General features: G+C 40.3%; 1 protein-coding gene across 2 annotated transcripts; it reads left to right on the forward strand.

The window, feature by feature from the left end:
- Window positions 1–1547: 1547 nt before the first annotated feature.
- Window positions 1548–11519, forward strand: pals2a (protein associated with LIN7 2, MAGUK p55 family member a). Of its 2 annotated transcripts, none has more exons than XM_078253120.1 (14): window positions 1548–1702; window positions 3149–3204; window positions 3752–3888; window positions 4658–4776; window positions 6235–6387; window positions 7069–7218; window positions 7449–7676; window positions 8682–8813; window positions 9262–9364; window positions 9501–9566; window positions 9684–9845; window positions 9944–10146; window positions 10233–10361; window positions 10488–11519. In XM_078253120.1, the coding sequence occupies exons 3-14, from the start codon at window positions 3858–3860 to the stop codon at window positions 10662–10664; spliced, it is 1653 nt and encodes a 550-aa protein (XP_078109246.1). In that variant the 5' UTR covers window positions 1548–1702; window positions 3149–3204; window positions 3752–3857; the 3' UTR covers window positions 10665–11519. The 2 variants fall into 2 exon arrangements, with proteins under 2 accessions (XP_078109246.1, XP_078109245.1); XM_078253119.1 differs by having other exon boundaries at window positions 3770–3888.
- The last annotated feature ends 86 nt before the right edge of the window (window positions 11520–11605 follow it).

The raw sequence follows: 11605 nt of genomic DNA on the forward strand, positions 1-11605 counted from the left end.
ATGCAACTATTTTAGTCTGTAATGTTGTTAAATGGGTCAACATGTCAATAACATGTTTTACATGTTGACCCATTGTCTCACTCTGGCTCATTTGGATTAACATACCTTGCATGTGGAGTATCTACAGTGTAGGTATGTTAAACAATATATCATGTGTGTCATTCACTGACGGAGTAACAGTGCTCTCTACTGGTGAACAGGCATCTAAACATTTTAAGACATTTTCAAGTGGGGCAAATAGCTTATAATTCATGTCTGCTGTCTGCTAATGTTATATTTTGATACTTTTATTGCAATTCAGTCACTTAGTTTACAGTAAATTCTCATATATTTACAATCTTTTTTTTAAATACATATATATTTAAAAAAAGATTGTAAATATATGAGAATCCACCCAGTGATAAAGAAAAAAAATAATGAAAAAAAAAACACCATACATAAATGAATATGTGCACACATATGTACACACACACCTCCCTACATTTGCATAAACACATACTAGTTACATGAGGTGTAACTAATGTTATATTTTGGGAAGCGTAAAATAGAAATTAACTGTAAATTGAGTACACTATAGTATTGTATACTGTACAGTATTATATATTTCACTTGTTCTATCAAGCCAGCTGAGATGTACCGCAACCTTGCCTGAAAATAGATTAACAGTTTAATCCAATCAAGTGACCTGGATACATCAAAAACGAATCACGCAACACTGGGGTTAACTCTGTTATGACACATGGTCCAAGCTACTGTGCTCTCTATAACTAAGCTCTGGCTCTCTAAAGAAGCTTCAGTGCAGCTGAATTACCAGATTTGGTGAATGGAATATTGTTTGGTGCTTATGCTGATGGGTGGTACAAATGGGATTATTTGTAGCCAGATGTGGGGATGGTTTATCACAGGTGCCAATGATAGCAAGATCAAATACAGTATATCTTCCTCATGGGGTAAGTGTTTCCACAAAGTGTTATTCTTAAATATGTTGTTGGCTATGAAATAGTAGGCACTGATATGGTGCATGATGTTTTGCCAGAGAGAAAACATAAATCAGTTATTATTGGCACACTACTCCACTGACAATGGATAGATTCAGTAAAGCGCTCTAATTTTCCATCTATTTTGGCACATTTTTTAATTCAGAACTACAGATTTAAAGCCCTGGTAGCTGAACAAACTATTGTAAGGGCTATTGTATGTTTGAATTTATGATGACCAAACATTTGTATTGAGCTGTCAACTCACAATATTGCAGTGAGTATGTACGGTGTACAATCAAAAGCAATCAAAGGGTATTTACGATTTTTCTTTAGGGGGTCATTGCATTTATTGGGGAAACAATATTTGAAGAAACCATCGATGCAGTTTACCTCCACACACCTTTTTTCAACTACAGGTATTTTATATTGATAAGGACCCGTGTGTCTGAAATAAAGTTGAATTGAATTATTGTAAGGTAATGTTTACAATAAATAATATGGGCGGGTTGTGCTGTGCAGGATGTCGATGACCTAGATATCACTTGAACGGCATGTCATTTGCACATCACACTGTCACTGAATGGGGAACTGAGGGGAGAGGCGCAGGCAGGCACACTGGAAATGCACTAACAAGTTATTATTGCGCAAGTGGTCTGCGAAATAGGAAACTCTGAAACTGAGGGAAGCATGAAAGTGTGACTGGATGGTAATGCTTAAATCAGGTAACTTACCATTTATTTATTTTAACAGGGTCTCATCATGGGGACCCTCGTTTATTGGCTCTCACGACCAGCTGACGTTAGCTAACGTTAGCTAGTCTGAGCCACATGATATTACGATTACTGCTAGCCAATGACTGGACTTGCAGCTAACTGTTACTTCACCTACTAGCTAGCTAGCTAGTTCGCAAGAGCTAATTAATTAAACCAGCGAAGTTAGCTCGGTTAAGTGCGCTTACCTTTTGTAATAAAATAACGGTATTGGTCTATTCAATTCTGAAAGATAGCTAGCTAGCTACTTAACTTGTAAGCGCACGCTAGTGTTTGCTAGCAATCATTAGCATTGCTAACTTACCTATATGAGCTAACTTTACAAACTAGCAATGGCTAGCACCAACTTGGTATGGGACGAGCACTAACGTTAGTGGAGTTAACGCCAATGACGATCTGACAGCATGTGGCTGCAGTTTAAAATGTCAAATATAAATATTATAATACTTTTATATTAGCTACCAATGGCTAATTATCATGTTTAGCTAAGTTACCTTACATTGAAAGTGGTAGTTACACGTGCCTAGTGCGCGTGTAGCTTGATAGAAAATTTAAACCACTGCAGCCAACACGTTTCTTGAAGGCTTAATTAGCTCCACTGTTCTTTAGTGTCCTCTCATGACATTAGAACTAACTTATTATATATGAACTTATCTGCCACCATGAGCACATAGCGTTCACGTCCCACCTGGCTGCTCCTTCTCATGTGTCTGATAAAAGGCAGTATAACGTTACTCTAATTGCAACTGTGTGCTGCCTTTCTGCCTCAGTTCAGTCTCATTCATCAAGACTGGGTCCTAATTTATGAAAATTGTGAATGAGCTCAAAGTGGGTGACTGTTAATAGTACTGAAAGCAATATACCTTTTTGAAGACATCGCAAGATGGTCTCTAGTTTTGGTCCTGTTTCAAAACGTTTTATGGTTGTAAACAAGTCTGATTTAAATGTTTTTGGAATGGTTGCTTTAATTTCCAGCCTATGTGGGCAACTGCAGAGCAGTAAGAACTGGTGATGACAACAACTAGAACAATCTTTATAGTAATTGAGTGAAATAGACCCATGTCCCATTAATGAAAGGCTTCTTTGAGTTACTTTTGATCTTTTTATATCCACAGAAAACTAAACAATAAATACTTCACAGTCCCCAGTATCACTCTTTCTGAGCTGAGCTTTATCTGACTTGGTAATGAGTAGTAATCATGGTAGTTATGAGTCTTTTTAAACAGACATTGGTCATATGATTGACTTGGCTGATCACACTGGCTGCATTTACAATACTACTAAATGAACAGGAGGACGTTATTTACTAGCATGAGCTGCTTTTATCAATACCTAGGAGGGTTTTTAGGTTGCCTTGGTCAATTTCACCAAAACTAAGAAGAATAATGTGTTTTGTAGAAAACGTGGGGCTCCGTGTTGGAGTGCTGCACTGATGATTTGAACACAGTTTGTAGGTGAGTTTGAGCCTTTCTTGTTTCTTTTTGACTCTGAAAGATTATCTGCCTTGTTGTTGTTGTTGTTGTTTCTGCATTTTTGCTGTTGTTACAATGTTTTTAAATGTATGATGTTTACATAGTTTACAGTTAAATGGGGCCTGTGCTCAAAAAGCCCATCATTCTGTTTGTCCACCTACCCACTAAGGCATAGGGCTGTTTTTACTTGCTCTGTTTGAAGATCATGTTTGTACAGAGTCTCCAGGGGCCACCTGTGTGTAGCTGGCACAACCTTTAGCCAGATGGATGGGACGTCATTCAATGGCCCTCTTTGTCATTCTCTTAATTCATAAGAGCTCTCTGTACTAACATGCTCTCTTTCATGAGCATGTTAGTAGCTCAAGACAAGACAAAAACATTTTTCTATGTCATTTTATGTCTCATCCCTCCATACTGTATCTGCATTTGTTCAACGGCAACACATGTTAGTAAATGTCAGCTTGATTAATTTAATGACATGGCTTGTACAGTATGGCAATCTTGGCATACAGTTTACTGACTTGAACAGGTTTTCTACCTTTTGCAGCAGTTACTCTGGTTTCTGCAAGTGGGCAGTTGGGCAGCTTTTGGCCATTTTAAGAGAGTTCACCGCCCTGAGCTGAGGAATATTAAACATGACTGTGGCCAATGCAAAGTCTGGCAAAGGTAAGCTGTCAAAGACAAAGTCCTAACTAATCGTATGCACGGGAACTGTTGTAATGTTGTTTGCCAGATTTGACATTTCATTACCATTAGAATGGTACTGTGCCCACTGCCCAGAGATAGTTTTGTGGGCAGGTTTGCTGCTGCCTCTGAACGTGCACATTTGTCTCTCTGTGAAACATGGCAAAACCAAAAACCCCCAAAACAATTTTTTGACATGTGATTGCAAAATAAATAGTATGTCTTCTTCTATTTAAAAAAAAAAAAAATGCAAATGGACTGCTTATTTTTCTGAAAAAACAGAATTTATGACAAATGTTTATGGAAAGATAATTACTGGGAAGTACAGTACGCTATTTTGTATACATTTTATTGAAATTATAATAATTGAAAATGAAATTAAAGCTGTATTTGTCAGGATCTCGGACTCAAGTTTCTTGCTGTGTGTTCTCAGCCTCTACAAGGCAGATCTGTTAGTAGAACAAACCCTTTGTGACTTTGCGTGCTTGTTGCTGCTGTAGAGGAAATAAGGGGTGTTCTCTGTGAATTGGCCCATTGATAGACTGTCCATTTATTGTTCTTGCCTTGTAAACTCTTATTATAGTCACATTGTTTTGGCTCAGAATTTGTAATTGTTTTCAGTATTACTGGCTATGAGCATTGTCACAAACCTATCTGCCTGCATTCCCAAAGCAGCTCAAGCTCAAAAAGATCAAGGGTGTGGTTAGCATTCTGTTAGCCCAACCTTTGACGTGTATTTTTTCCTCTTCAGCCATGCAGCAGGTACTGGACAACCTGAAAGACCTGCCATCAGACTCAGGAGCCAAAGATATTGACCTCATCTTCCTCAGAGGCATCATGGAGAGCCCCATCATCCGCTCCCTCGCAAAGGTAAAACACACACACACACACACACACACACACACACACACACACACACACATACACATATATATATATATATATATATACACATATATATATATACACGCACACACAGAGTTGTAATCATTAGCTGGTCATCAAGCTCTAGCTATAGTTTAGAAGAGGAGCAAATGTCACTGTGAGCCCGAGGAAATGAAGGTGTAATAAGTGTCACATGTTGCCATGGGTCCAGGATTGCGACTGCATCCTGGCGGTGTACCCTGTGAGGCTCAACAACATATTTCAACTAGGAAGGCAATGGTCAAATGCTTAATTTTGGAATGGAGGGGGAAATAGTTCAGGTCGTTCTCTCTCTCTTAAACATACATGATTTTTGAACAAGCGTATGTAAAGCATCTTGTAAAGTGCTACCCTGCGATGTTAACTAATCTTGCAGTGTGCCCACATGTGTCAAGGTTTAACTTACTTGCAGGAAAAGTCTACTGGCCAGTGCGAGGTACAACTGCTTGTCGTTAGAAGAGAGAAACAAGCATCATATTTGCTATGTCCAGGGTAGTACACACCTCATGTAGTTTTTACATATTGTATTGAATTTAAAGCATCTGCTTAAGCTTGAGTAGACAGAAAACGTTCCTTTTTAATACCAGTTAAATCAAATTTTCACATAGCTAAAAGAGGACTGACACTGACAGCATGAAGAACAAATGGCTCTCTATAGGATTTCTATAGAAAAGGCAAGCTCTTGTCCTAATTTCTAACAAACAGAGCACTGCTCTCCTTGGATATCACATTTTTGCCTGCTACATAGGCCTGTATGTAACGTAGTTTAGTGTAATGTCATATCAAATAGAAACGTTGAGTTCCCAGAAATGTACTATATCGCTATGTACATCAATATTGAGATACAAAATTACAATGAAATAACATTTTATCCTTTTGGTGCACCCTAATGTTGGGTGTCCATGTCTATCTACTTCTTTCTTATCAGTCAGTAAAAACAGAACCAAAGTCCATTGTGTGCTCAGTGTGGCTGGTGGAGAAATTCACTGTGAAATTCTCTTCATATTATCCTGAATTTCTGGATTCACCAAAATGAATAAATTCTAGCCAGATGACAGACGCCTTAGGACAAGGAAACAAGATTTACATGAAGGGAATAGGTGGGGTTGACATGAAGTAGCCACTTAAATTATGTTGTTTTTTGGTCAAAATGTTAGGAATTTGGTATGGGAACATGTTTTTTTTTTTTTTTATGACATGCACCTGCTCGACAAAGTTGTTGAATGTGTTGTTTCAGCTCTGCACTTTCAGTGTTGTTTTATCTGCTTTAAACATAGTAAAGGATTATATGCTCAAAAATACAAAATTTTGGGGTTAAAGAAATCATGATTTGTAACTCGAACCACATTTTTCCCATCCCTAATAGAAATAAAGAGGTTTGGATTTTCGTGTGTGTGTGTGTAGGCCCATGAGCGTCTCGAAGAAGTTAAGTTAAAAGCTGTGCAGGATAATAATGTTCAGCTGGTCACGGAGATCCTGAATTCCCTCAACAACCTGCCAGAAAAAGATGCTGCCGCAGCTGAGCTTATTAGAATCCTTCAGGAGCCGCACTTTAAGGTATCGACCTCATTCTTCTTGTAAACGATTTGTAATGTGGGTTGAACGTACCAGAGATTGTAGAGTGAATGGGCTAGCTTGTGTTCTACTTGTGTGGGAATGGATGTCGGAGCTTGTTACATCAACCATTGGCTACTACTCTCTGAAGTGGTGGCAGCTCTGTTTCCGTTGTCGCCCTGTATATTCTCAACTACTTACAAGCTGCGTCATGGGAGGTGGGGTTGTACTTACTTGGGCCAATAGCAGCAGGCTGAGTTATGTGGGTAAAGTCAGGGGGAGAAGACTATTTCTACTACTGTTTCAGTAAACCTTCACAATAGCTGATGCAGTTTGTAGTCAGACCAATGTTAACTCTATGTTGTGGCAGCTAGGGTAAGAACAAGACTGACTTATCTTCTCTATATATGTTATTCATCTGTCGATGCAGTCAGAAAACCATTTTTTTCTAATGTGCACAGTTAAGTGATTTATGTCTTAACTCTTTCATGGTAATCTATCAAATGCATGTCACTGTTAGTTTTTGGTAGATGAACCACATTGAAGCAGTGATTTTTTCTTTCTTAGTGAGAAAAAGGTGTTGGAAATATACATTAAGATATCTTAGTGGTACAGAGATTCTCAACCAGAATCTTTCTTATTTCTGTCTGTTTTTCTCTCTCATTCTGCTTTTTTCTGCCTCAGTCTTTGGTAGAGGCTCATGACAAAGTGGCTGCAAAGTGCTATGAAATGCCCCACGCTGCAGTGAACAGCAATGCCTTGTTGACGAGTTCACTCATGCCAGCTGATGCTGTAAGGATGATTGGCATCCAGAAAAAAGCCGGAGAACCACTGGTGAGTTAGCCAGGAATTTATATCAACCACAGCTCTGCAGAGGAAGCTAGTTAAGTGTTTTACTCATGTCCTCTTTTATTGACCATCTGTTAAAACAGGGTGACTCAGTTTTACATAATAACTCGACATGCGTTGCTTCTTTTTCAGCAACCAATCAGACTATGCCATGAAATAGACCTCCCGTATGATCTTGAAGTGCGGATGGGTGATACTAAATGACTCTCTTTCAGGGGGTGACGTTCCGTGTGGAGCAGGGAGAGATGGTGATCGCACGGATCCTGCACGGCAGCTCGATTGACAGGCAGGGCATGCTGCACATAGGGGACATAATTCGCGAGGTGAACGGTCGTGAGGTCAGTCGGAACCCCCATGAACTCCAGGAGCTGTTGGGGGACTGCAGTGGGAGCATCTCACTCAAGGTCTTGCCCAGCTACAGAGGCACACCGGCTCCTCCACAGGTGGGTGAGGAAAAAGCAGGCTGCATTTTATGTGTTCCTGTCAGGTGTTTCACCTGTGGAACGCTAAAAATCTTGTTACACTGGGAAATCATTTTATATTAGCTCTTTTAAACTTTATTGAAATCTTGAAATCAGTGTGTAAAGTGCACTGGAGGACAGGATGCGTCAGTCCCGGTGTGCCAGGTGTACAAGGCGAGGCAAGGAGTTGTACTGTACCTTTCAGTGATTGATGGAGAACTGCCTGACTTGGGTGATCTCAGAATGCCAGGCTTCTGAAAATTGAGCCCAGTGAGGGTCTATTAATAACACTCCTCACAGTATCTGGGACACACCACTCTACTCACTGGAGCACCCCTCTCCTTCTTACAGTAACAGGCACACACAGCAGCTGACACCGAGGAGCAGTACATAGGGTTATGTCAAGACACTGACCTTTGTGCTGGGTAGGATCAAATGATCTAATTTTACTGTTTGGTTAAATGCTTGTTACACACTGTCATTGTAAGAGTTTAACTTGTGAATTAGAAGGAAAACATATATGTATAGGGGAAAAAAGGAAGTGGTAGGAAGTGAACATTATATTGATATTTTAAGAGCTGTCAGACACATTAGTAGTTTGTTCTACAGTCATGGCACTACTGATAAATTAATTATTCATGAACCAAGATGAACAAAATATATTATTAACATCACACAGCTTGCGCCCTGGTACCTCACCAGGTAGTGTGGTACCATCAAGGCTGAGTCCTTCTGCAGTGGCCCAGATTTGAGTCCGGCCCAGGGCCCTTTACTGCATGTCTTCCCCTTTCTCTCCCCTGCCTTTCCTGTGCGTCATTCTCACTACCAAATAAAGCAGATACGACAAAAAAATACACAAATCTTAAAATGATTCAGTGAAATGTGATGAGATATTTTAATAGGGATTTAAGGTATTGCTCAATCCTGTTGTGTATGCTCTCTGTATGATTTAATTGTCTGCTATCTTGTTCACACCCTAAATTGTAGGTTTATCTGAAGCCACACTTCAACTATAATCCAGCCACAGACAACTTGATCCCCTGTAAAGAAGCAGGCCTGGCCTTTTCCAAAGGAGACATCCTTCATGTAGTCAACAAGGAGGACCCCAACTGGTGGCAGGTGGGTAGACACATTTTACTCAGCAATGGTGGTGAGGGACAGTGCTGCTTCAACCAGAGCTGCACATCTTATTAGAAATGGGGTGGAACTGACTGTTGAAAGCTGCAAGATAAGGAGGAAAATGTTTGTGACAGATACCTAGTAGCTCTGACTCACTCACTCACTGGACTGTCGACATGTAGGCGGAGCTCGGGAGCTTCAGAGCTAAGGGGGGGGCTACAGATTGAAGAAACGCGTATCTAACAGTAGTTCCGCATTACATTAATTAATTTGTTAAGTTTTATGTATTTTTATACCGTGTATTCTCTGTGTAAATTCATGTACCGAACTGAGACGCCCGTACCGTTTCGGTTCAATACGAATACATGTACCGTTCCACCCCTAATACCAAGGCATGGTATTCCTTTACTACTCGAAGTATCATCTTTTAACTACTCTTTCATTGTAGGCACGCAAAGTTGTTGGTGGAGCCACTGGTCTCATCCCCAGTCAGTTTTTGGAGGAGAAGAGGAAAGCTTTTGTGAGAAGAGACTGGGATACTTCTAGGACAGGTCAGTTCAAATCACAGAAGCCAACTTATTCACACCATGCTCCCTGCTACTCTTTCTTGCTTAGTTATCATGATAGTCAGGAAACGCTTGCCTTTAGCACCACCATGTGGTGATCTGACAGTTTTGTTTGTCTCAGGGATGCTCTGTGGTACTGCGAAGAAAAAGAAGAAAAAAATGATGTACCTCACTTCGAAGAATGCAGGTGTACAAATTTTTCTACATACAAGAGATTTTGTGAAAAGTTTAGTTTCAAATGTTAAATTGTAAGTGCAAAGATGACATTACGGTACTCATCCGGCCTGTGAATTGCCTTGAACAGAATTTGACCGTTATGAGCTGCAGATCTATGAGGAAGTGGCCAAGATGCCGCCGTTTCAGAGAAAAACGCTGGTTCTGATTGGAGCCCAGGGAGTTGGGAGGCGGAGCCTGAAGAACAGACTTATTGTCATGAACCCACTGCGATATGGAACCACTGTACCCTGTGAGTGCGTGAGACAGACGGCAGAGGTAGTTACATTGTCTGCAACTAGATTCCCTGCCAGGGTACATGTAACACCTCTCCTCACCTTTTACCTCCAGTCACGTCACGCCGTCCGAGGGAAGAGGAGAGAGACGGCCAGAACTACTGCTTTGTGACACGGGAAGAGATGGAGAGGGACATCAAGAACAGCCGTTACCTGGAGCATGGCGAGTACGATGGCAACCTTTATGGCACCAATATTCACTCTATCCATGAAGTGGTGAACGCGGGCCGTACCTGCATCCTGGACGTCAACCCTCAGGTTAGTCAAAGGCACACACTTTCAATGTGTAGATCTCTTTTTTTCTCCCCTAAAGCTTTAGTTGTGACACATTATTTTCTGCCCAGGCCCTGAAAGTGTTGAGGACTGCTGAGTTTATGCCATTTGTGGTGTTTATTGCTGCTCCTGAACTGGACACACTAAGAGCTATGCACAAAGCTGTTATAGATGCTGGACTTACAACCAAACTACTCACGGTACGTTTTGAGAGGATTTAAGGTTCCTAAATACTTATAAATGATGATGGACCTTTCAGGGGTTATTACTCTTGAAATGGTTGTTGGTTCCATCATCCTAATGGGCTGAATCTCTTTCTGTAACAGGAGAACGACTTGAAGAAGACTGTGGACGAGAGTGCCAGGATCCGACGGGCATACAGCCACTACTTTGACCTGACTATTGTCAACGATAATCTGGACAAGGCCTTTGACCAACTGCAGGAGGTGGTGGAGCGATTGTTCACAGAGCCGCAGTGGGTTCCAGTCAGCTGGGTCTACTGATGTTTTACACCCTACAGGACAGACATGGCTGTCCAAGCTGCTAGGCTTGGGATGAAAGGGGACACTTGAAGGGACGTAGGATTCAACACTGTACTGCACACATGGACAGTGTTGGACATCAGACCTGTGTGAAAATGGGTCCAGCACAAAGCTGCATCAGAGTTACCTTGATCAGAATTGCCAGATTCTTTTCTAGCACACTATGCAACTCACAACACATGAAGTGTACTTATTTATTGGCAAAATACTTTTTAAAGAGTCTTTTCTATTCCTGCGGATTGAAAGAAAATACTGGCCGTGTGTCAGGGTGTTTTAAAGGAAATGCGATTTTTGTCATGTCCTGTTTTAATTTTACATCTGTATGTAAGATGTAAGTATTTATTCTGCAAGAAAAGGATACCTCAGTGTTACAGTTTACAGTGCATACGCCTTCAGTACTTCATCTCATTTTGTCACTACAAAGATTCATTTAGAATAGTGTCATTTTTGAGACCTTTTTCCTCCTCAAGGCAACATTTATGCTCTGTTTTTGCAGTTTAATCTCATGCATAAAAAAATGCCATGCCAGTCACTGTTTTATGTTGTACAGAAGAAGTATTTCTGTAGTGTTTAGCCATTATTTCTCTTTCACTCAAGCACAACAGATTACATCAATTATGTTTGTCAGGCGTTTAGATCATGTAAGTATTTCTGACTGTTAGACATGCTGATATGGTGCTGTCTTTGTGTTTGCTTGAAAGAAAAACTTTCCACAGGACTCTTGAACAGGGTACTGCATCTCAGAGAACCATCCCTTTTGATGTGATATTACTAAAACTTAACGGTTTTAAATAAAGCTCATATTTACTTATTAAATGGTATATTTTACAAGAATTCAAATATGTATTTTCAGATGTCAAGTAAATAACTGGTGTTTTCTAATGATCCACTTTGGTTTTACT

Source organism: Sander vitreus, chromosome 6, assembly GCF_031162955.1.
Source record: "Sander vitreus isolate 19-12246 chromosome 6, sanVit1, whole genome shotgun sequence".
NCBI lineage: Eukaryota > Metazoa > Chordata > Actinopteri > Perciformes > Percidae > Sander > Sander vitreus.

What these genes read in the sequence shown, in the direction of transcription:
- pals2a (XM_078253120.1), top strand. Translation starts at nt 3,858, where the DNA reads ATGACTGTGGCCAATGCAAAGTCTGGCAAAG. An exon ending in CAATGCAAAGTCTGGCAAAG is followed by an intron (nt 3,889 to 4,657) that starts GTAAGCTGTCAA and finishes TTTCCTCTTCAG; the next exon opens with CCATGCAGCAGGTACTGGAC. An exon ending in AAAAAGCCGGAGAACCACTG is followed by an intron (nt 7,219 to 7,448) that starts GTGAGTTAGCCA and finishes ACTCTCTTTCAG; the next exon opens with GGGGTGACGTTCCGTGTGGA.